The following is a 25940-nucleotide window of genomic DNA, read 5'->3' as shown; positions in this document are numbered from 1 at the left end:
TAAATAAAACAAATTAATAAATTAATAGTGGTTGGAAAAAATTAGCTGACAGCCAGGTTAAAAAGATGGGTCTTTAGCCTTTTCTTAAAAACTTGAATGCTCTCTGCAGCTCTCAGGTCCTCTGGCAGACTGTTCCATAAACGGGGTCCATAGTGCTGAAAAGATTCTTTCTACGTCGGTTTTGGCTTTTACAGTCGGAATGGTTAACAGACCAGTGCCAGAGGATCTCAGGGTCTGTGTGGGTTCATATTTTACTAAAAGACTGGATAAATAAGAAGGTCCAAGACCGTTAAGACATTTAAAAACGGTTAAGAGTATCTTAAAATCAATCCTGAAGCATATGGAGAGCCAATGCAGGGATTTTAAAATTGGGGTGATGTGAGCCCGCCTCCTGGTCTTGGTGAGAACTCGTGCAGCAGCCTTTTGGAGAAGCTGAAGGTTCCTAATGTTGGTTTTTGGAAGACCAGCAAGCAGGGCGTTACAATAATCAATTTTACTCATGATAAAAGCATACATTAGCATCATATTAGCAAAAGAGGGTAGTGGGCGGACCATAGCCAGATTTCTAAGGTGATACAAACCAGTTTTAACCACCTGTTTAATATGTGGGATAAAAGTTACCTTACATCGAAAATATCGCTCAGGTTTCTGACTGTTTCTGAATGGCTTAATGAAAGTTCTTTTAACTCCAGAAACTGTTTCTCTCTCTTAGCTTCAGGACAGATAACTAAAATTTCTGTTTTTTCCTGGTTGAGCTGCCATCCATAATTTCACATCTAAAATCCAGTTAAAAAGTGCTTCTATTGGTCTTGTGTCATCAGGAAACATAGCTATGTACACATCTGCTCCACATGATGAGATCTGCTTACAGGATATTTTTAGAGGAAAGTTTAGATGGCAATATTCAACAAAGTGTCCTCCTCCCATGACAATGCAGAAACACAAAAAAGATTTCAACAAAACAGCACCAACAAACAGAAAACAAGAAAAACAAATGAAATCATGTCTGCTTTGTGTCATTGTTGTCATGTTCAATGTTTAGGAAACATAATTTGAAAACTATGGCAACCTCCCGGCTGACTTAGCTAGTGCAAAAAAACATACTCTTGATATTTATCTAAACATATGAACCAAAATATTCCTCAAATTGGCCAGAACATGCTAACCTACAATCTGTAAGGCTATTTTTGGCATCACTACTTGAAATACACAGGCAGCGCTCTAAATTTCAATGCAAACTTAATTCTTTACTTCTTGTAAAAATCTTGTTTTTTACAACACGATATTTTTATTCAGAAGCTATTGTCTGTTGTCACACTCCGACATCGTGTAGGAATGAAAATCCTTTCTTTAACGATAAACATGTTCTGCATGTTTATTGTTAAGGAAACGCTTTTATTTAAGATTCTTTCATTTTAAGGGAAAATCATTTACTTTCCATTTTTGAATTCTTAAAAAAAAAAATTATGGAGCTCATCAAAGAAATACAGTTTTCCCTCCATTTTACCAGGGACTTAAGGACCAGAGACACCCACGAAAATCCGTGGAAAATCATATTTGCAGAATCTGCAAATGTGAAGAACCCCTAATTCCCCCAGCCTTCAACAGCTGAAGAGTGTCTGTAACAAATCCTTACTCATCAAAAACCTTCATTTTTAATGCTTTGTAAAACACTTATTAAAGAACATTGAAACATTGCTTAATTTTTCTTCAGAGCAATAGATTGCACCGTAGTGTACTTCATTAGAAGTGTCGCTCTGTCACTCTGTGCCTTAAAACCAGGAGCCCGTGCTTCTTCCTTCATCAGTTAAGAGAGAGAGGGCCTGCAGCACGATTTTCTTCTTCCAGGCCCAGGCCGGTTTCATCCACCATTCATTCATCCGGATGATAATTATTCTCCGTGATTATCTTTCTTGGCATATCAGGATTTGTTCTGGCCACTTCTGAGTCAGCTGATGCCATTTCTCCAAACTTTGGTCATAGTGACTCAAGAACCGGTGGAACCAGCTGTTGCTCTCTGTTAAATATTCTTTCGCAGCCAGCAAGGAAGCTGACGGGCCGTCGTGCTCCTCATCTCTGCCCCCCTTCCTCAGAAATTTGTGCAGGACCTCTTTTGAATGCAAAAGTCTTACAAAAGCATCTTGAGTTGTCTGAGCTTTAAAGATGGACCGGAGGAGTCACGTGACTGAATGGGGAATAGCCAATAAGCGGGGGATTACTGTAATGCATTTTGGACCTCTACCAGTAAAACTTTAAATACCAGATTTAGGAAAATATCTATAAATGTGGCCCTTCATTATAGCTGATATTTAAACCTTTGTTTAAATTTATTAAAATAATAACACCAAGTCAAAACCAATCAAAATGTTGCTTTGAGATTCACCAAAAACCAACTACACTAATCAAAAATAAGAACACTATAAAAATAAGATAAAAGAAAATTTTAAATAAGCACAATGAATCACACTGGAGGGTCAAAGTTCACTTTAGATTAACTGGGTTTATTTAAAAAAAGCAACTGAAAGTAGGCAAAGAAAAAATAAAATCTTGCTTTTTTATTCAGAAATCCAGTTCAATAAATGATCAAATCCCATCTGAGTTTTGAAGCTTGGAAACTGTTGCAAAACAGTAGCAATTGAAGTAAATAATCTGGAGTCAAGGTGATAGGGTTTTCTTGCACAAGGATATCTTCTTTTTTTAAACAGTGAGTGATTAACGACCTTACTGACTTTTGTTTTTACTACTGAGTTGTGTGCCCAGCATCCCATATTACTCCATTCCACTGTCACAGCTGTTCCACTCTGCCTGTTGTTGTGGGCAATCTTTTTCTTTTACAGCTATTTGTCTGGAACTGTGAGCAAATCTCAGGGCTACAGCTCAGCTTACATTGTTTGGTAAAAATAGATAAAGACAGATAATTTGACAGGCTATCACAACAGAGCAGACATGTTAATCGTTTGTTGCAGGGTATTGATGCATTTATGGTCATTTTGGCCATGCAGTCAGAGAACTACACTGGTGAGACCAACTCTTATATCACACCAAACAGCAGCAGAATGGAACAGCATCAACACGTCAGATCCCAGTAAACTGCTCCCTGTTTTGATCAATATGACAAGTTACATTGGGAGAGCTATGCTAGCATCTTAGGAACAAATTGCCACAACACAAAGCTTAAATTAGGTTGGAGTTTTATTTTTCCTGTATCTCTCTGCCCATCTGCTGAGCTACAGCCAAAGAAATGCAGGAAACAAACTCCAAGTGTCAAAATAAACTTCTCCTGCACTTTCAAAATACAAGTTTCCTATATTATGATTGTGAGCCCTTATGTGAATGTGGCACAACGGATAATGACAGGTTAATTCATGAAGGAAGGAAATTTGTATATACTTCATGGCACATATCACTAATTTTATAACGGCAATGTCAAGAGGAAGAGGTCATATTGTTCAGTAGCCACAACTTCTTGCTCTGAGGTAAGAGCGCTAACCACTGCGCCACCGTGCCGCCTAAAGAGTTTCTGTTTTCTGCAATATAAAGGAAATAGTCTGATTTATTGTATTAACTCAACCTGTTTTATTTGCAATACAATTTCCTTTTCAAAACCTGCTCTCAGGGATGGAAAACATTTTTGCACAATGGCTTTAAAAAGTAGAGGATCTTGCCAAAAATCTCTGTATTCTGTACAACAAGAAAAGGGAGGAGGCAGCATAGGCACCCAAACCCAACAACCTTCAGGATGTATGGGAAGGGAAGCTGGCACACGGTGAAATGTTGGACTCAGTTGCCATGTCCCTGTCACTTTGTGAAGGGAGGCAGAGGTGGACCGTGGCAGGAAGCACTGTTTGGACTCCTATGCAAGCTGCCAAACTGCAACTTTGTTTATACACAAATTGATCCAGTTGAACTTTCTAGCATCACTTGTATGAATTTAGAAACTCACTTTTCCAGTGCATTTACTTGAGTTTCGCCACTAAAATATACCATCCCTGTATTATGCAGATGGATGCATGTCATTAATTCTTAACAGGCAGCGTGGCATTGCAAAAAACTGTCCGCATCTATAAGCGCCAAAGAAAGACTGAGTAAATAATGCCTTTAAAACAGTCAAACTTCCCTTGCGGATCAGCTTTTGCAAATGAAAACCATTCAAATTGGCAGAAGTCAGATCCCACATCTGGTGATGTGACACTTGCACACATTGCAACGCTTATGCTTAGTGATGCAGTATTACTTCAAACAAGCTGGATAAGTAATGAACAGTTCCAAAATTCAGTTTGAAGAATGCTTTATCTTAGACTGGAATGAATGCAAATGTCAAAAATGGTTAGAAGGCCACTAAATCCTCTCACAAATATTTAAGTACTGGTAAGTTAGTTCATTTTGCCAACTGAAGTTATCACCGAGTGCATTTGAGTGAACTTTTTTCCTGCAAAAAAATTAAAGGGATGGGCTAAACTTGGGAGTTTACAGCTCTGGATTCACTAATAGTCCCATTGCTATTCACAGCCTCCAACAATCAGTCACATCTGTCGTAGAAAATGGAAAGAAAGGGTGGAGTCAACAGAAGCTTGTGACCACAGACTGCTCCCTGAACCCCACACAAAACATCCAGGCCCCACTACAAAGCCCCACACTCATCTGCTGATGGCTTCCTTTCAAAAAAGAAAAAAAAAACACTGCTTGCATTTAATGGGATTAGGCATATTCAGTCATCTGCCTCACAACCAAGATTTAAGATCAAATTAGGAGGATCAGATGGAAGACACAGCTGTGACCCACAGATGCAGGCCTAAATGTTTAAACTCAATTTTGATGTGATTTTCTTTGCATAATTCCTGTAAAAATGAACCAAAATGATCAACAGAGGTCATCAACAAACACTGACTTTCAAAAGATCTTTAGTAAGCACACAGATGCCAGTCAAAACTAATGAAAAATGTGTACCTTCATTTAGAGAAAACTCAATAAATGGTGGAAAAGTGTTGTGAAAAAAGGTCTGCCACAACTGACAATAAAAAGGCCCGCCAGTTGGCACGTGACTATAAATCTACATTGAGTTACTCAACCATCAGTTCACACGAAAGGTCTTGACCTGATCTGACCATAACCAAGCAGTGACAGAGCCATTTACTTCTGCAAGGATCTGCTCAGTCAGTAGGCTCTTTTTTTTTAAATCTATTTTTGCTTGTACTCTGTAATTTAGGTGGTTCCATTACTACATTATTTATTTATATTGTGAATCATGCGGCCTATAGAGAAGAAACCACAAAACTACGGTCTTCAATTACAGACCTCACAGTCCGTAGGCACGCCTTAAATGAATCCCCTCCTCACAGAGCCGTCTGCACTACAAGAAAATCTGGAAATGACACTTAAACCTGACATCAAACTCTTCTGTGGCAACGCAGCCCCAATCCACACTTGTGTTCCTATGTGACATGAGCTTACCATATGTTGTCTGGATTCTAAAAGTTTGACACTTTTTCTCCTCCAACCTGGTTATTCAGCACCAATTTGTTGATGCTCTGCTTTGGCCATGAGCAAAACTTTGGTTGGCAAGTTGGTTATTTCAACTGCAAATAATAGCATGACAAAAAAGACCACTGCAGGCTAATCAGGGTAGATTGTAACAGTGTGTTTTAGATCGGTGTCCTGGATTCATTTATGAAGGCTTTGTGGGTAACGAGAGACATTAAGAATGGTATGAAGTGAATTCTGCAAACGCATGTGTTTGAACTGTGTGTGCATGCAAGCTAGGAGAAAACCAAAAACCTATTCATACATTTAGAGATACCTTTAATGTCAATCTTTACAATCTTATCCTCTTTGATTCTCAAAAATATTAACTTTAAACCTAACATTCCCTACTGCCTTAAATTTGATTTTAAAATGAAATAGTTTAAACTTTATTTGAAAATGTATCAAAAGTAAAACTGTGAACACAACACGATATAAAGGTTAAGGAAGTTGAGTTTTTAAAAGACCAGTTAGATTTTTGTGCAAGTTGGTCACAATTCCAGAAAAATGTGCATTAAAAAAGTTCTTCTTTTTAATGCCATTTAAAGACCCACTAATAAAAATCGTGTTTTGGGTGTTTTTAATTTGTTTTCTTTTCTCGTGATGGAGGACATATATAAAGAAAAATAAGTTTAAACTACATTTCTGTATATATCTTTTTTCAAACCATTGTGAATCAGGAGCAGACAGAAAATGCCAATGGAAGAAAGCCTGTAGGTGTCACATAGAAGCTACAACGACAAGCTGCAAACTGCAAGCTCCCTGCTCTGATCTGTTCTGATGCATCCACTAGACGATTAGATCCATGGATGTCTTTGTTTTCCTTGTATGAGGTGGTATCTGGCTGGACAGCTCCAATATTGCTCGCCAATTTTGTTATTTGGTTTTGTCACACAATATACCGCAAATTTAACGTTATCGCAATATTAATCTCTAATATCGCAAGTTTTCCTCATATCGTGCAGCTCTACTAAGCGCCAATGGTCCTGCCCACAACTTAGAGGAGAATTTCCAATGAACTACTGCCACTCTGCAGGAACTATGTCCTGGAAGAAATGTTTTTTTTTTTTTTTTTTTAACAACCCTAGGAACATTTCTTAAATAGCTCAAAATATGATCAGAGAGGGATTTTAAACAACCAAAGTGACTTTATTTAGATGGTGGGATGGACTTTTAGGTGCATAGGTTTGTTTCCTCTCTTCTATCCTGTTGGGTCTGTCATGTTCTGTAATCCCTGCCCAGGGCTGACATGCAGCAAAGCTCTCCGGCTGCTCTTCCCGGGCCAGAGTGGGCCTGGAAGGTGCCCTGACTGGCATGAAGCCCAGCTGCAGGTCAATACTTCCAGCGGCTGTGGGACTGCAGTGCCTGCCTTGAAATATGTCTTCATTCCTGCTGCCACCCAAAAAGCCGAAAACGCAGCTCTGCTTCTTCTCCTCCTCCTCAGCCTCACTCATAGCCTCTCTCCCCCCATTTGCAGTCAACCACTTGGCAAACTTTTTTTTTCTCACAAAGCAGCTCCTCTTTGCTTTCCACAAGTGCCTCCGGGATGATACCAATTCGTTTCTATTTTTGAGCATTAAGTGCTGTTCCTCGATGAGCCTGAATGGTAGAAGCCCGTTATTTTCCTCACGTTCCCAGGATGATGTTAGCTAGGGCACGATGTGACTGTGAAGGCAAAGAGTTCAAGAAAAAAAAAGCTGTGCAACTCCTAAACTTTTCTTTGTTGCCAACATGGGAAAAACTTCAACAAAAATAGCCCAAATGAGTAGCCACTCCACGAGGTTAACTAAACTACCCCTGCAGTCAAAGACAAGCGACAGAAAACGAGGTTTAGCTAACGGCGACTTTACTTCAAACCCTAATCAAATATCAACATACGTATCCAGAAAAAAACAACACTAGCGTTTTTGTTTCCAACTTAAGACGAAATATATGTTTTGGAGTAAGATTTTTCATTTGAAGTAGCAACTTTCCTCCGAGGAAAAGCAATTGTCATTTCTTCAGCTGTATCGATCGATGACTGAAGGGCAACGCCGCAGCAACTTCTTCTGTGTTGCCTCTAAAGTCGTGGAACAACGTGAAATAAGAAACTCACCGGTTAGTCCGCAAAGGATGAGAACAAAAGTCGAAACTCCGAGTCCGTTTGAAAGCAAGCGAGCCCTTTGTGCTGGTTTTTCCTCCATAATCGGCGTGTGTTCGTGCGCTTCGGCACTTTCGGCTCCGGGCTCGTCCCTCTGCTCTCTCTGGTCTGGCTCGCGCTCACAGGGAGCTGCTCTCCATAGCGACCGATCCGCGTGGGCTGTACCACTTCTTCTGCGGGACAACAAACAGACGTTCCTGCCAGCTCCTGCTCTGCATGGGGGATTCTCGTGACTTCACTGATTCCCGAGTTGGATTTCTGGTCACTCTGGGTCCACTTGGAAACGTCATTATCAGAGATGCTAAAAAATAATAATAAAATATAGAAGCAACTGCAACAAATGCTGATGAAACGTCTAATTACTCGAATTTGGAAACTTAAAAAAAACCTATCTATCTATCTATCTATCTATCTATCTATCTATCTATCTATCTATCTATCTATCTATCTATCTATCTATCTATCTATCTATCTATCTATCTATCTATCTATCTATCTATCATATTAGTTCAAATAATGGCCAATCAAATGATGCCATTGGGTGTTACTGCCAAAGTTTTTTTTTACTGCCAAAAAGTTCACTCAAGAGCTCAACATTTGTTTTGCTATTCCATTTAACAAGATTCAATACATAGAAAAGAGTAAGAATGCTAATTTAAACATTCGATCTTCATTCTGAAACAAAATTTGCTTTGTTTAATATACTGTTTTTACAAAAGAAACTTTGAAATAATGTTGTGAGTTATTCTAATAAAAACTAACACAAATATGTTACTTTGTTTTAAAAAAAAAAAAAAGCCAATACAGTTCTTGGAAATGGCTTGATAAACTGAAACATATTTATCATTTCCTACAGCCCATATTACAGAACACCATCATGTGAAATTCTAATCTGCGCAGATTATGAAATAATTTTTCTTACAAAAATGGAGTTGTTAACACTATTTGCTTATCCTGGATTAAGAGTTTCATTCTATTTAACACTTGGCTTTTGATAAACACAAATTTCAAGCATGTGAGTATTAAAGTTATTTCAGAATCATGTTTACAAATTTCTTAGCACAAAAATGATAACCCTCATCCTTTTCTCCACTGGGATTTAGATTTGGGTTTATTTGCTTCTTTAAACAATTAATGACAAATATCTATTTATATATATACATTTAGATATAAAAATATCTATACTTGCTGGGAATCTCAATTTTTCTACTGACACACTCTAGTAACTTTATCATAGTCTCAAAAAAGGCAAAAAAAAGGGCACAGATATTTATTTATTTATTTATTTATTTATTTATTTTTAACACTGAACCTTCTACTCGCTGATGTTGTGAGGATCAGACTGCAGACCTACTGATTACACTGCAGGCTCCTGTCACTGAGCCCATTCTATTTATAGATCAAATTTTCATTTGCTGCTTTTGGATGGTAAGATGATATGGCTGTTGGCTTGAGTCTTAAGATTTGTGAGGTCATTAAAGGATAATTCCTGTCAAATTTTCTAGGAGTTCTAGGTTTTTCTAAGATAAAAACTAAATTTTTTTGATTGCAAACTTTTATAATGATTCAAAAAAGAAGATCGATTTCACTTAAACAAAAAAAGCCTAAACAACAGCAATGAAATATGAATAGTCTTATTGTGTGAAGTTGCATGTTGTTAGAAAAACATGTTTTTTTTGTTATCATTTTAGAAACTCTAGGGACAAAAGAGGCAGTGAGAGTGTGAAAGTTAATGTAAACCCTGAGAGATCATCTTGTGAAGGACGACGCAGTCACACGCCAGAAAAACAGGGAAAATGTGTGCATCCATGAGTGTCAGTGCAAACACACTCCACCCACTGCGTCCCGAAACAAAGTGGGAATGAAACACTCTTGCATTGTTCTTCTCTTTGCGATAATAACCGTTTTCACTCGTTCAGGAATCCTTCACTGCGTGTAGCAGTGTCATTATCATGCACTGAATCTTGCGCTGGCATTCTTGCTTCCATCAGCAGTTTTTTAGGAGGACATTATATTTATTCACTGAAGATAAGCAAAACTGCTTGTCTCAGTCTGCCTCACTGTGAGTCACGGGTTTAGCCTGCAGTGACATTCTGTGTGCTCCTCGCCAGGACGCTGCAAGCAGTCCTCTCTCTTCCAGCGCTGCAGCTCAGCTTCACTGTGATGAAAGCCTGACCCATGATGTGTCCCCATGGTATACCCCGTGCTTTTTTTTTTTTTTATTCCCTGGTGTTATTTATATCCTCAAAGAGCTATAAATCCCAAGGTGAAAGGGCTGCCCTTTTCACTGATCAATCTCCCCCTATTGTGTCACTCTACTTCATAATCATAAAGTTTATGCGTCTGGGAAAAAGGCAGCTATGTAAAAAATGATAACTAATTTAATTTGTGAGCCAAAACCCATAAATGTGCATGAAAACTTTAGGAAGAAATGTTTTCCTTGTCTTATTTTACACCACGTACGTGCACAATGCTGCACAAACACTTGCCTCCTCCTCATTACTGACACTACAAGCAGTTCTTTACAAGCATTTATGGCACATGACCTTTGTAATTGTGGTAACCTCATTTGAGGTTTGCACTGTGAAAAAATGAAAAGGATCCTTCATAGCAAGGCTGCACTGGCACCTTCTCCCCTGTGACCAGCGGTTGCAGATCCACACAGACCAACTGGGACATTTGGTTTTACAGTCTGTGAAAACAGCCTTTGTTAAACACTACATTCCTCTCTAGTCACATTGGTGAGCCAGTCCTTGCACACCTCAGAACCCCCCCCCCCCCCCCCCAAAGGAGCCACACTTATGGTTCCATCCCCTGCCAGAACTTGGCCAAGTAGAGAAAAGAGAGGTCACTTCACTGCTGACTCTACACACTCCAGCTCGGAGCTCCACTTAAGTCTTTCCCATGATGAGCTTCCTCTCAAATGACCCTCTGTAGTACACACTGACCTTTGTAAGGCATATCTGTAGTCAGTCGGGACACTTTGCAGAGCATTTTCACATCAGTGAGACATAAAACCATATTCAAAGTTTCCAGGACACTCATTTTTTTTTATTATGACATGAAGTTGTGTTGACAGTTTTGGTTTGAATTGATCGACTTTCATCTAGAGTCGCACTGGGAGGAAATGTCAGGAGAAAGTACAGGTATTTAGTACTTCCTTTCACTCCTATCTATGCCAAGTAAAATAACAAAGGAAATGGAATGAAAGTAAAATATGAATAACATCTGCTTTGAGAAAATAATCAATATTTATGTGCACATAAAAAGGAACACCTTGCCAAAGGATATGTATAAAAATGGAATTACATCTCCATCTGCTGGAGAAAATAGAAACAAAGGCTACTGCTGAACTGTAAAGGGAGAAAAGCCCCATCACAACATTGGCAAAACATTGGCACAACTATTATGTCGACTTCAAACTTTGGTCATAAATTATAAGTTTGCTTTGTAAAATAAGTTATAAGTAAACCTAAGCTGCAAACCCTTCCTGCAAGCAATGTCAATCTGTATGCATCTTATTATCAAGGCTGATTAGCCGCCAAATCTCAATCCATGGTAACTTGCTGGAAAACTAAAGAAGTACTAAAGAAAGGCTTTCATTCACAAGTGTTTCCCTTTTTGAAACATATCATGAAAAAATGAAATAACTCTTCCAGTTTTCAAAGTTGCCCGAGGGCTGACTGATTTGCTCTGCAGATGAAGTGACGACAGGGAGGAGAGCTGTAAAAACAGCCAAAAAGCTCCACAGGAAAGTCAGGATATGGCTAATTTGCAGTGAAGGGACAGATGCTGAGTGAATAAGAGAAATAGTAAAAAAAAAAAAAAAAATGTAGCTTAAAAAAAGCTACTACAAATCAAATACAATTCCATTTTATATAAACAACTCCTAATCTCAAAGCTGCATTTTTAAAGATATTTGGTTTATTGCAACATAAACACTCACACATGACCTGTAGCTTCATCTGTCTTGGGCTTTACATATATTTTTTGGAAAACTTTTTACAAAACTATTTTTTACCAACATATGGATGTGAAAAAAATCTTCATTGATATTTCCTTGACAAATTGAAAAAAAAAAAAAAACAGCTAGATTTTCCTGTGACTACAGCTGCACAGTAGTTTCTGGTCCACAGGACTGTGGGCAACTTCTATGTACAGTAGACACAAGAATGGCAATTAAAGAGCTAAGAAAGAACCTCTTAAGGCATTCAAAGTAACTAGTTTAACTTTTCCTGTCCAACAGCTGAGCAAACAGATGAGATCTGAAGGCCACTTGTGTTTGACATATTTTACTGTTACAACAGAATATTCTGACGCACAAGGTGTATATTTGAATAAACCCCTTTTGTGATTTAGACTAATCTTTATTTATAGTAATTATATTTGTAACAGTTTTTTGTTGGACTAGATGGACAAGAAGAGGAGAGAAGAGAGAGGGATGTTAGAGAAGGGTGGGGGGTAGGAGGGTGATTATAGACGGGAGGGGGGGGGGTAAAATCATAGATGTATAATAAATCTAAAAGGAGTGGGGCCTGTCCACATACACACTCAAATGTTACAAACATACCTTTTGGATCCAAAAATCTTCACATTTGGACATGTCAACATGTACACAATACAACTACCGTTCTCACACGCATGCTTACGCATTCAGACTAACACACGTGAAACATTTCCTTCAGTCACGCAAACTATTTGTGTAAAGATGAGATAGCCTCTGTGCTCGGATGAGTGTTCACGTTCTTCTGGGGTGGATGATGGAATGTAAGAAAAAAAAAGAAGAAAAAAAGTGGAAGAGTGCCCAGTCACCCACAATGAATTTAAATCAATGCACTAATGGGTTTTTTTTCCATCAAGAATTTTTAACTCCCTTCTTAAAAGTAAATATTTGTATTATTTGGAAACCGTTTTGTAAAGATGGCTCTCAAGTGCAAAACCTGGCCTTTTATGTTGATCGGTAAGTGTCTAGTCTTTTTAAATGTTAAAACTGACTAGATTGGTCTCAGTAGAGTTGGTTGAACTGAATCAAGTTCATAGGTCGTCTTATTTTCAAGCAGAAAAGCATAATCTTTTCCATACGTAGTTTTAAAAAAAATACAGATCCTCTTTCTTCTTTGTAAGCTGTGTTATGAGTAACAACTGTTTGACTATTTTAAATAATGTTGTGTTGTTGATGTAGCAACTTTTCTATTACGTGCATCAATAGATGAGCAGTTCCCCAGCATCATACTGCCACCGTCATGCTTCACAGTTGGTGTCATAAGGACCCCAAGCGTCTCCTTCTCTGAGACACAATAGAGCAAAAAGTCACATTTATTTCAAGGTTACACCGGCCATGTCTACAAATATTTACCGGTTTTTGATTGTGGATTTTAGGTTTTTTGAGTCTGTGGCCTTTCCTCTCATTGTTTTTTTTTTTTTATTTCCGTAAATTACTGTAAAGTTTCAAGCAGCTTTATTGTTCCTGTTCTTTTGTTGTATTTTATTTTTGTTTTAAACCAAAGCATGTTGATATCTAGGACACAGAAGGCCTTTTTTTCCCCCTGAAGACTACAATTCAATATAAGCCTTTTTTTTTCTTCAAAGACTTTTAACTGTGGCACATTATATTTGGGAGTATTTGCGTTGGGAAATAACAAGTAGTGTCAAAATTTGTTTTGTTTTTGATATTAAATAAACAAATGAATGGAAAATGCGGAAACATTGTGAAAAAAAAATTCCATTCAGACACAAATCTGTTCATGTATAGCAATCAAATTTTTGGGCTGCAGAGCATTCTTGTATAGCTGGAAGAGGCACTCGACCACAGAAACCAGACTTTTGACTTTTCAGTAGTTTATTTGATTTGCTTCAGTCGTTCATAAACAGTTTAAAACATGGGAGCTTGATCATTGATTAATCACTTACATGTCTGAGTGGGAAGAATATCACTTTTCTGATTTGAGTCTTCAAATCTAAAGCTCTCAGTGACATTTTTCTGACTTTTGTGACCCAGTTATAACAAACTGTGCAGCTGTCATTTTGATGCACTTACTGGATAATCATCTCTAGATTCTCCAAAAGATTTGTCATCGTGCTCAGAGGATGGATTTGCTCTACGGTAACACCACTTTTAAATAGCTGATCGGAGAGTTATACTTGAAAGAATAGACAGTAAAATGTCATTGCATTTGAAATATCTGTAAAACAGATGGTTTTCGGTGATAAGAGGACACCAGTATTTTTAGTTTATTCTGCAATTGAGAAACGGCTGTGAACAGGAAAGGCTGGTGAGGAAGACCACAAACACTTTCAGGAAGCAGCTTGTTAAAGAAACATACACACACACATAGAATAAACAAGGCCTTTGGGAAGAGAAAGCATGCTCTGAAGTGTTGGCGCCCCATTTTACTGTGCAGCCAAGCAAAAACATGGAAGAGAAGACAGAGGGAGGCATTTCCTGCATTTCTAACTACTAAACTTTGAGTTGAAGGTTGCATCTATGTTAGTGGCAAAATCCTGTGAGCAGCCAGAATAGGCATTTCTGGAAATAACATGATGCAGAATTTGAGGCACCAGAAAAAAATAAATAAAACGTGGATGAAAAAATGTTGGTCAATTAGATTTTGGGGTTTATCAACATGAATCTTTTAACTAAAACTGTTTTACATAAAAAAGTAAAAAGTTGTTGAAGTTTTATGTCCATATTTGTTCATGCTGTAAAGACAATGAAGTTTTTAAACCTGTATTTTTATATAAAATAGGCAACACTTTGATGCACATTGCTGAGTATTGCGTTGGGTAGAATTTTTTATTGCTTTCTTAGTAAGGTTGAATAAAAAACACGAGTTAACTGCTAAATAATGGATACAATAGTAGACTTACTAATGCAAACTAAAGCATAAAAGTGTCTGAAGACTTTAATAATTAATTAATGCCTAATTATACATTAACTACCATAACAGGACCTGTATTATATGTTTTTTAACTTAAAAGGTAACCCTTAAAAATGTTACGTAAAATTATATTGTAAATAAAAAGGTGTTTAAGGCAGATTTTCTTTTAAATATTGTTTAAACAGTTGTTTGGTTGAAGATCTAAATCACTCAATAACAGTCATTGTGCAGTTTAATCTGTCTAAAATGCACAAACTGTGGGGTTTATGAAGGTAATAAAATGTTTCTCACATTTTTGCAAATACACTATACATTTTTAAGATTTTTCTTTTTAGAAGAAAAAAACAGTTTGTTGACATGACAGCTTATATCATACTCTATTGTTTTTCAAGGAGCTTCTGACAATTGCAGAAAACAAAATACAGAAAACCTTTCAAGACAACAACATGGGAGTTTTAATTCACACATGAATCCAAAGTAAAACATATGGTCATGATCTTTCAGAAATTTGGAAACTGTGCTTTTATTTGTACTGTGCGTAGACACACCAACGTCATGTCATCTTTGGCCAAACTTAAATAATCTTCAGGTATTTGGATTTCAATTAATTAAGAAGAAGCTGATGAACAAAATAGTTTAAACTCATCCATTTAATCTGTCATCCATAACAATGAAAGTGCAATCTATTGCAACACATGAGAATCAATAATTAAAGGTTTTCTGCCTTTAAAAGTATGGATTACTGCTATAAGTCAACAAATATTACATGAATAGTGGATGGAGCCAATCCTATAAAAGACTGTAAAACAGCCCAGTATCTAATCATAAAAATGTTTTAATTCTTATGACTAAAAGGGATGAGAAGTTATATTATTCCTGTTTAGTCTTCTCTCAGATAAGCTTCAGGCACATCTTCCTCATTATCAGCGTTCTGTAAGGAGGCAGCATGCTGCGTCATCCTTTCAACCTCCATGACTTTAGCTTCAGCCAGCTTTTTATCTGCATCCAAACTAGTATTTTGGGCCTGCTCCACCTGGGAAAGGGCCACCTGAATGTTTGTCTTTGCCATAATGCAGACATGCTCAGCTCCTGAAAATACACAAAAAAAAACCAAATTCAAATGAAGCCTGAGCTGACAGCAGTTCACAAAGGGACGCGGCCATCACACTGGCCGTTTGGGTACTCTTCCATTTGTGTTTCACTAAAAAAAGGCAGCTGCAATCGCACTTTACTTCCCAGAACAATACTTTTATTAATTATTATTAGCAACACTGCAATGATAAAATTCTTGCCAAATTTAGTGAGACAAGAAAGTATTTGTTCCACTTAAGTTGGTCCACTTAGAAAGATGAGAGGTCTGAAATGTTAACCATAGAAACAGAGACAGAATAAAAAAACAAAAAAAGAATCCAGGACATCATACTGTCTGATTTTTAACAAATTTATTTCGATGATATAGCAGAAAATACATATTTAGTCTAATGAACCATATTTCATTGCAGGCCTTCTCAAGAACTGTGCTATCAGACGGCAACACAGACTGTTAAGTTCTTCCACAGATTCTACAGACTGGCTAGGCCACTTTAGAACCGTAAAATGATTTTCTCCCTTGTTGCCTGGGCGATGTGTTTTGGGATGATTATTTAACCTGAATGCTCTCATTAACGGAGGGAGATTATTGCCCAAAATCTCACCCTAAACGGCCCCAATCATCCTTTCATTAACCGTTCATGCCGTATGTCACTAATTTGTAATGCAGTATTAAATACTGGGCTTAACTTAATTTAGCATCACCTTGAATGGCAAAAACACTGAAGAATATTTCACAATATGGTTGGAAATAAAGTCGGACAGGAGAGGGTTAATACAGATCAGTCGTGTCGTCCCTTTGCAGAAATACAACCCAAAGCGTGATCGTTCCATTGAACGATCATCTTCTTTTTTTCCGGATTCCTTTTTCTTTTTTTAAGGAGTTTTTTCGTTACCGTGAAGGGGGGTCTAAAGGCAGGGATGTCAGTTTAGTTTAGTCTGTTTAGTTAAAGTTTTAGTATTATCCTATCGTATTCTATACATTTATGATCCTTTTTGAAGCCCACTGAGACGACTGTTGTTGTGAATTTGGACTATATAAATAAAAAAGAATTGAATTGAAGGACAGATCTTCTTAAAGAGGAAGTAACAGGCCTGTGAGGCACAGAATTCTTGCTCGTTTCTTGAAGCCAAATATTAATTTTCCTCCTCAATATAAAAATAATTTTTTTTTTTATTCTTCAATGTGATTTCCTGGATTCTTTTTTTTTTTTTATTATTATGGTTGTCCCCGATTAAATATTTGGCCGAATCCGAATTTTTCCCCCACCCCTCCGGCTTCTCCCTAGCCCTCCAATGTTAGGGGGCATTTGGAGCGGTATGGTGGGCAAAATATTATTCTTAAGGGTTAACTGGGGGGGGTCCGCATCACAGTGTGCAGCAGAGGAGAAGCGCTTTTCTTCACGTGGGTGTGCTCTGATGCACAGAAGTTTACATGTAAATGTAACTACTGGTGATGACTTTTTGTTTAGCACGACCTTTTTAAAGTTACAAATCCAGTGTTTTTATGCATTTTCAAGTGCTAGCATCTCCGAGTTAATGTAGCCGACCCGCTTTCTCATAACTCTCTGTAAATGTAGGGGTAATGGAAGGATTCAGTCTTCCTATGGTGAACATTACAGACCTCTCTCATTTTTTTAAGAAGGACAACTTGAAGAATTGGTTACTGACAAATCTTGACACTATTCCACTATCAGTTTCATACCTGATGCATAAGCCGCTTCAGCAGCCGTCTCAGACAGTGTCACCGCGGTGCCCCAGATCGCCTCCAAGCGTCTGCATTCCTCTTTTTTATCATTAACCTGAGAAAAATGAAAATCGGTATCAGAATTGTGACAAAATGTTTCAATTCTCAATTAATATAAACAACTCTACTCAAAAACGTGTCTAGTGTTAACATGAACTGACCTTTGCTCGCTGGCCAATGATCGCCTGCCAGACTGAATCCTCCTCTGCCTGAGTAAGTTTTCCAAGCGCATCTAGATATCGTTTTTGTAGTGAAACGAGTGTGTACACGGCCTGACAGCAAACACAGAAAAATACACTCTTACATATTGAAACCCAAAGGTTATACATGTTATACCATCAAGGGTTATTTTTTGTAGAAGTTGTGCTATTCCAAAGACTCATTTCAACAATCATTTTCTTTAGATACCCATTAATATTTGTACATTTTTAAATGAAATTATGTTTGCTTTTCTGAGAAAAAGAAATGTTAATAAAAAAAAGTCCTAAAAACACTTGCAGCAAGCGATACAAAAAAGTCAAACAAAGCAGGAACATACACTTCTAGTCAAACGTTTTTACACAACCCAGATATCAACGTTCTTTTTCTAGTTCAAGGTGCTTAAGTTCAATGAATGGCTCAAATGATACAAAAGTAATGTGTGAGATGTTTATGTGGGTTTCAGAATTCCACAAAAATAACTTTTTTTTGGATATGAAATGGATAAAGAATTAGGAACTGTCTAAGTGGATCATATGAAACCTTAACAGGCATCTCACTGGTAACTTGCCAGCTTCCCTGTCTGCATAAAAGCACTGCAAGTTTCTGAGAGTTAACACCTGCATGACAGGTGTCTCATGGAACAGGTTCAGGAAGAATAAGCCAGTCTCCGTTTTAACTGTGACACACAGACTTCAATTTGACAGGATGAGCCGCAGCAAGGAGGCCGCTGTTCAGATGTCAGAATAAGACACTTGCCTGGGTCAAGAAATCTTTGGTTCATCACGGAGAACATTTGAATTTTATCAAAAAGGGGAAAGGGTGGCTCTGCAGTGCTATATCAACTCTGAAACATGGAGGCAGAAGTATGACAGTATGGGACTGTGTTACTAGGGGCAGGGTTGGTGACTGTGTAGAGCTAGAGACCCCCAAAACAAAAACAGCAACCACCTCATTCAGCAAAGGCAAATAATTAACTCTGGAATGATCCTATAAGAAGATGACAAGCTGAAACAGAAATCCAAGCAGAGTCAGAAGTACCTGATAACAAAAGGACAAGATGGGAAACTTGGAAACGGGGAGTGGTCAGCACAGGCTTCTGGTATGAACCGTAATGAAACAATTAAAACAAGGCAACCTATACGTACCAAACATTTACAGGAATGTCTGCAGCAGATTTAGAAGGAACTTTTTGAAGATTTATTAGTTTTTTTTTTTATGTTAAGATGCCATATATGTAAAGGGGGATTTCCTAGAGGAATCCAGAATTTTCTCTTATAAGTAAAATAACTTTTTTGTACTATTCTTTAATTTGAGTGAAAAAAACACAAAATCTTGAATATTTTTAGTTTAAAAAAAAACTGATGTGATCGGAGTGTTGCTTCACACTGGTAGAAAATGTGAATGAAGCGGCAGGGTTTACCTTTGCATATTCTGTGATGGCTTCTATGAGAGCAAAGGTGGTCTGTGAGAGGAAACCATTGGAGCTGTCTGCGGCCAGAGAGGCTGCCCGTTTGATGAGGGAGTCGTGGGAAAGGTCATCCACCTGTAGCATCAACAGCAGACATGTGTGAACAGTTCATTTTACTTAACCCTTGTGACATCCAAGGCACTTTGACATTGGGAGTGAGGTCATCTGGACCGCACCAGACAATGCAGTGAACTTTTTTCTTCAATGATTTGTGATCTCCACTGGTGTCCATGGATTACAGGAAATCCTCTCCACCTTAGTAATGGTAGGGATAACACCACAATGGTCATCTTGACCCCATAGGATAGCACAAGGGTTACAGGGGGACGTGGCCCTACGCCTGCCATTATTGTGTGACTCGCCTCTTTAAAAGGGACAGCGCACAGTCCGCCGCCGACGGCTAAAGACGCCACACCGGAAGTCAGGACTGTCGTCCATCTGCTGCGTTTACTGACTGTAGGTTTAATGCCATTCAACAGAACACGAGCAGAACTCCTAATAAGATAAGAAAACAGGTTATCTCAAAGGTTTTGTCAAGATATGTAACTAAAATAAAAAACAGTTTCATGTCAAGCTTTTTTTTTACACCCCCCCCCCCCAAAAAAAAAAAAAGAAAAACACTCCGCTCTGTTGTACGAAGAAATCTGCAATAACTTCTAACGTCAGTTGAATAGGGATGTGCTTTAAATGTTTAAAAAAAACTAAATGTAATATTTGTAACGATATTAATGAAACGAGTCTAAATAAGACATAATAAATGCAAAGTTCAGATCTCCTCGTAGTTAAGTGTTTTCTACAACTGACCTGATGAAATTGTAGTAAGCTGAGCTCCTTCCGAACGCGGCCATGTTGGTCCGCCACAGTAAAGTGTCCCTCCTGCTGAAAAACAGTTCCTCTTTCAGAGAGGGAAAAAAGAAAAAGAAAAAAAGGTACATTACTGCCACCCTCTGGCGACAAAAAGTATACAGTGCTGCATGGGTTTCTGTGATATGTACATCAAAAATTCACCCCTCACTGCGCCACCCTGTGGAACAACAGAGTAATTACCACAAACAGGAAGACAATGTTCCATCAGAATTGGTTTGACCACTAGATTCTTTTTGTAAGTGATATTCTTGATTCAAATGGAGAAATTCTTCAGTTAAGAGACTCCAAAAGCAAATATGAGCAGTTCCAATTGCTTTAATACATTTAATAAAAAATACAATATTGTCTTCCTCTGTTCAAATTAAACTACCAGATTTAGTAATAGGAAAAATAAAACTTAGTGAAAAAAATGTGATAATAAATACCCAAACAAATCCTTTAAAGGTAAATTATACCACGACTTTAATAGAAAAGTGAAATATAAAATAACTGAGACATCTGTCACATCAGGTGCTCAACTATGGAAATTCATAAAATGGCCAGTGGTCCCCAAAATTAAAGAAATGCAGTTCAAAATTATAAACAATTACTACCCATCAGCAGAGACATTGAGGACTAGATTTGCCTTTGAGGTTGATCCGTGTGATTTCTGTCATGTAGCCCCAGAAACAACCAGACACCTGTTTTTTTCATGTCCAGTGATCCAAAGATTCTGGCAAGATTTTCATAACTGGCTTAGTCAAAAAATTAACAACACACAATTCACAGAAAAAGATATTTTGTTTTATAACAGTAAGTTGCCAGAAGAGACAACAAACTTAGTGAACATCCTCCTGCTTTTGGGAAAATATCATATTCATAAGAAAAAGTGGAAAAAGGATCGGCTGAATTTCCTGTGTTTTAACAATGAAGTCAAATTGTATTCATCCTCATTGAAATGTATTCACAACTCAAATCCTTTCATTGATGATATTTGTAAATCTGCTACAGAATGGTTACAAATCTAGGGTCCAGATTTTTGTTTGCCTTGTATTTTAATTTATGCTGAATTGTTTTTATATTTTTTATATATGTATACATTGTGTTTTTTTTTTTATCTTTGCTTTATAGAAGAGATGTGCCTTGCATCTTTGTGTAGTTGTGTCTGCGAGAGTTTTGTAATGATTATATTTCAATAAAAAAAATTAAAAAAATAAGAAATATCAAAAATGAAACTGAATACATTATGGTGCACTTGGTTATCGATATGCTAAAAACTATTAACAGTAAAAAATCAACAACATACTGTGACATTTACAACTTAAAAACACCAAATATGATGTTCATTAACACTTGCTAATTTTACTTTGCTTTTGTTTGTAAACATGGTTTTGGAGAAATTGTGAGCAAAAAGATATTGCACAAAGCAACATTTTAAGATGTCCAGTTATTTTAATAACAGGGCAGCCAATGGCTACTGTGTGTTCTGTTGAGGACATTGGCTGGTTTTCCGTCTTCCACTGACCAGATAGTGGACCATCCAGATCAGCAGTAATTCAGGATGCTCTATGTGGAGCAGTGATAGAAGAGCACCAGTGATGGCTATCGTTTCTTCTTCCCGAGGACTGTATTATTCCTTGGAAGAATAGGTAGTCAGATATAATTTTTGCATACCATAAGTCTCATCAGATGAAAATTGCACAACAAAAACTGTGTTTTCTCCAGAAACTAAGGTCTGTTCTCCTTCTTCTGCACTTCCTTGATCCAACACATCAGTAACAGAAAAGATTCAATCTGAAAGCCGATCTGTGGGCTTCAGCAGATGCACAGAAAAGAACAGGAACAACCTGCAGCCCCAGGTAAATGTGACAGAGCATATCATTAAACAGACAGTCAATCGTGATGATTCACAGGTACATTTACAAACACAACACTCACTTTGGACACTTAATATCCAGACTGGTCAAATCTAGATACAAAGGACTTCAAAAATAACTTTACTAAGTGGCCTTAGCCTCTGATGCAGCAGATTACTGTAATACAAATGACACATCTGTACAGTAACACAATTTTAATTACACAATTGCAATTACACGTAACGAAGCAGAAAAAAATATTATGGTGTATAATGAATCAAGTGGTTTATTAAACAGATATCCTAATTATTTGAATGTTTCAAAGAACTGTGTACTAAGGGGATCTTATGGATCTTAAAGACATTGCTTTGAACAGCCAAATTTACAACGGAGGACTCAATGTCTTCCGCCCCACTCAGTACTGGTTAACGTTTCCCTGGTGAATGAAGTATTTTTGACCAGGAAAATGAAGTTTATTGCTACATTTAAAGAATCAAAAGTAATTGGTGAACAGCAAACTGTCCAAGGTGTTTTCGAGTTTCACGTAACAGGTGGGTATTATGCCACTTGTGTTTGTTCATCAAAAATATCTTGTCAGTGCCAGCTTTTACTTCAGTGTATTGATGTATGGCTGGCATTCGTAGAGCCGGTTTAAGCTATGCTGTTTCACCTCTCTAAATCATGTTTAATGTGGATATTGTTGAAAAAGAATGAAGTGCAGAATCTATCCCTCTCTCTGACAGTAAAAATGTAATCCAGTCTGATTAATTCTAATGCCTCAAGGTACTGTGATTTGACCCTTGAACTTCATACTCTGCAATACCAAAAAGGCATTTCTCAGGCATCTTCAGGAACTTGATAAAGTGGCTATCCAGTCAGAAGTACATATCTCCCAAACATCAACAAGAGGATGATGAAATTCACTCGTCTGTTTCAGCCGAACATTTGACTTTCTGTAATGAGTCCAAAGAAGTATATAGGCAATAGAAGAACATGTTGAAGTTGAAGGGGCCCACACCTGAGCAGAGGTGCAGTGAAACAGCAGATTGATCACTTCCTCCATACCATGAGGCATTATGGTTAACACTGAGTCTAAAGCAGACCAGAGAGAAGAGACGTATTAAAGAATCCCTCCAGTCAGAGACCCAGCCAAGGATTTAGCATCAGCAACATCTCCATTAGTGCTATCACCACAAAACCTCTGCATCCACATGCTCTGGTGAAATTTACCATCCATCCCATCGCCAACTTCACTAATGGACTTTCCCATCCAACTTTAAATAATTGGTAAAATCAGAAAAAACTTTAAATAACAGCAAAACGCAAGTACTATCAATGCTACCATCTATATTCATCCATTAATAACCACAGATGCTCCTAAACCAAATATCCAAAGATTAGTATCAATGCCATCAGCAGTAAAGGCCTCTTCTGCTCCAGGATTTATGCTAGAATAAAAACCATGTCAACCCAAAGAGAGCACAACCCCACATAGTGAAGAGAGAGACAGCTGAACTTTAGCTATTTCAGGGCCTGCTGAGACAAACTTAAATTTTGACTAAATTTTGCTGCAGATATTGTCAATCAGAGTCTTAAAACGTTTATTTTACACTCCAACTAAACTGGACTTTTGTATCATAAATTCAAAGAAAACAAGTGATGTAAAAGTAACACTATGGAGAAATCCGGTCTTACACATCGGTTACAATAGCCAGTCAGGTGGACACAGAGGTAGTAAAAAAAAAAACCAAAAGTTTAAAATTTTCTTTTTCAGAGTTTTAAAATGTGAAATAAAACTATTTGAACAATTACATTTATTTATTTTACAATTTTTATCTTTCATTTAAGGTCAAGTTTAGCTTTGTTAACATCTCCGCTTGAAGAAACCATAGAAAACAAAATAAAACATAGAGGAACCTCAACATGCTTTGACTTTTCCTTCAAAACCCACACAGTTTTCATAAAATCTGAATTTTCTGAGCATTGAGGTCATGTTTTGTCATAAACGTTAAATGACAGTTTCACAATAAGCTTCAGTGTTTTTCCTATGAGGTTTTTTTCCTCTTGTTACACCCTCAGTCAGCATCCTTTGAATAATAAATGAAGCTATTAAATATTACCCGTAATTAGTTTCAGAGGAACTTGTTACTGAACAAACAACAGGGTTGTTGTCATCATTAGTTTTGGGAAAACAGCATCTAATTAAAAAAAACACCTTGACTTCAAGCACAACACGTTCTTATGTAAAAAAACAAAAAACAAACCTTAAACAAAATAGATAAATCTACATAGGCAAAATTTGGTATTTCTTCTTTGTGTCAAAACAATCCGTTCTTTAACAATATTTTCTTCTTGTCAGAAAAAGAGAAAACTAGAAAATCTAAACAAAATTGCCAAATGCCAACATAATACCTAGGTTTTGTCAAATCTTTATTTTTCATTCAACATATTTGTATTTTTAAATGAGAATGTATTTCTTAAATTTTTATTTTGTCATAAAGGCCTGCTTTATTCTCTTATTGCCACACACACTTTCTCATAACCAAGAGAAAAAAAACAAGTTTCTCTAAATTCATTCTTCCAGCCCCAAACCTGATCTTCATGCATATCTCTGTTTGCTTTTTGAAATACCTATTTTTTTCAACAATAAACCACAGTTTTTCCTGTGTTAAGAAAATCATTTTGAAAAATGTTTTCCAGTTTCTTTGGCGGAACACTTCTTTTGGGTATTAAACTGAAGCTGGGGGAGATCGCCGGAGAGTGGGGAGTCTTGGCATCTTTGCTTAGACTACCGTCCGAGTGACCCGGCCCCAGAGGAGAGGAAGAAGATGACATGCCATTTGTTTTGACCAAATTGGTCATAATTAAGTATTATTAGCCTGTCATTACAAAGACATTTGTATTTTGGCTGATCCAATTGCTTTATTTTGACCCTAAAATGATTTAAATTTTCAGAGACACTTATAATCCTCTCAAATTTTGTGCATCTAAACTCTGCCATTGGTAGTGTTTTTGGTTATTGTAGAGGTTTGAAGCACTAGCAAAGACTACCGCATATCCTGGAGGTTTACAACAACCAATGGAATTGACAAAAATTAAATGACTATGGATGTGCTCATTTTTGGAGAAGCCTGTTGCTGCTCCAGCTTCTCAAAATTCGAAATTACACTTTTATTTTGTGTGGAATTGTAAACTAGAAAACATCCCCTCAACAAAACTGCAATACACATTTTTTCCATTGTAAGAGAATTTGGTGAAAGTAACTTTCACTTTGGTGAAATTGTGAAAGCTTTTAAAAATAAACTTTTACTCTGGGTAAAGTTATTGTTGTCCACACTTGGAAGAGTTTTTTTCTTCTTCCATCATCTTTCTCTGTTTAGCACTACAATCCCAAGAAAGGTTTAGTATTAATAATTAATGAGACAAACCATTGTGTTTAATGAGTTTCAACGGAGTTCATTAGCTGTAAAATACGTGTAACTGACTAATGAGGATCAAGGTTATTTTTCTGGGCTGTGAATCCATGCGGAGGACAATGATGCAACCGTTCCCTCAACTAAACAGATCATAACAAACAACAAAACTAGTACTGCAAAAAAAACTTTCAGCTGAACCACTCAAACACCAGAAAAGTTGGGACAGCTACATGCATGAAGAAAGAAAACTTAAAGACTCACAAATCATGTGAATTATTATTTTGTCCACAACACACTGGGGATTTCAACATTTTTGACCCAAAATAGGATTACATATTAAAATTTGATCCCTGTTTATTTACGTACCTCCTTCATGGAGAGACCATTCAGTGTTTTACAGAGGCGCCAATAAAAAAAAAAGTTAAATGCAGAACATTTGCACTAATTGAAACATAACCATGCAATCACTTTGAAGAAAGCACCAGAAAAGAACAAAAGAAAAAGTTTTGTTTGGAGTTTAAAATGAGAACGTCTGGCTTCTCTGGAAGCTCATCTGCGTTCCCCAAAGTTATCCCTGTTTGGTTGTAGACAACAAAGTGTTGTGAAATTTTAAAATGGGAAATCCCATCAATCCCTACATATTTCAAAGATAGTAAGCAATAATCTCGAGATTTGCAATCTTTGTTTTTAAAATGATAAATACTTGTGTTAAATCTCCAAGATATTGGAAATCTTTTGCTCATCTACACTTCCAAGATGATGTGACTCATAAATCTCTT

The 25940-nt window shown here is 37.2% G+C and overlaps 2 protein-coding genes across 3 annotated transcripts in view; both read right to left on the bottom strand.

Moving 5' to 3' along the window:
- The window catches only part of si:ch211-149e23.4 (uncharacterized), a 76497-nt gene extending 68480 nt beyond the window's left edge, over positions 1-8017 (bottom strand). For both annotated transcript variants that reach the window (XM_078929569.1, XM_078929570.1), the window contains exon 1: positions 7616-8017. In XM_078929569.1, the coding sequence (XP_078785695.1) occupies positions 7616-7703 (88 nt within the window). In that variant the 5' untranslated portion in view covers positions 7704-8017. The remainder of the gene's footprint in view (positions 1-7615) is intronic.
- Positions 8018-13481: 5464 nt separating this feature from the next.
- LOC101157795 (diablo IAP-binding mitochondrial protein) lies at positions 13482-20004 on the bottom strand. The gene is made up of 6 exons (XM_004075306.5): positions 19848-20004; positions 19406-19538; positions 18996-19118; positions 17536-17646; positions 17333-17429; positions 13482-15627 (listed from the first exon to the last, which is right to left on the bottom strand). Exons 1-6 carry the CDS (start codon positions 19976-19978, stop codon positions 15419-15421), a joined length of 804 nt encoding a protein of 267 aa, XP_004075354.2. The 5' UTR covers positions 19979-20004; the 3' UTR covers positions 13482-15418.
- Between the last annotated feature and the right edge of the window lie 5936 nt (positions 20005-25940).

The sequence above is a fragment of the Oryzias latipes genome, chromosome 13 (genome assembly GCF_053564925.1).
Source record: "Oryzias latipes strain Hd-rR chromosome 13, Olatipes_Hd-rR_3.1".
Classification (NCBI taxonomy): Eukaryota; Metazoa; Chordata; class Actinopteri; order Beloniformes; family Adrianichthyidae; genus Oryzias; species Oryzias latipes.
The sequence above is the reverse complement of the archived record's forward strand: the minus strand, read 5'-3'. Positions and strand labels throughout refer to the sequence as shown.

What these genes read in the sequence shown, in the direction of transcription:
- LOC101157795 (XM_004075306.5), bottom strand. Translation starts at nt 19,978, where the DNA reads ATGTACCTTTTTTTCTTTTTCTTTTTTCCCTCTCTGAAAGAGGAACTG. An exon ending in GCTTACTACAATTTCATCAG is followed by an intron (nt 19,539 to 19,847) that starts GTCAGTTGTAGA and finishes TTATCTTATTAG; the next exon opens with GAGTTCTGCTCGTGTTCTGT. An exon ending in CCATCACAGAATATGCAAAG is followed by an intron (nt 17,647 to 18,995) that starts GTAAACCCTGCC and finishes GTTTGCTGTCAG; the next exon opens with GCCGTGTACACACTCGTTTC.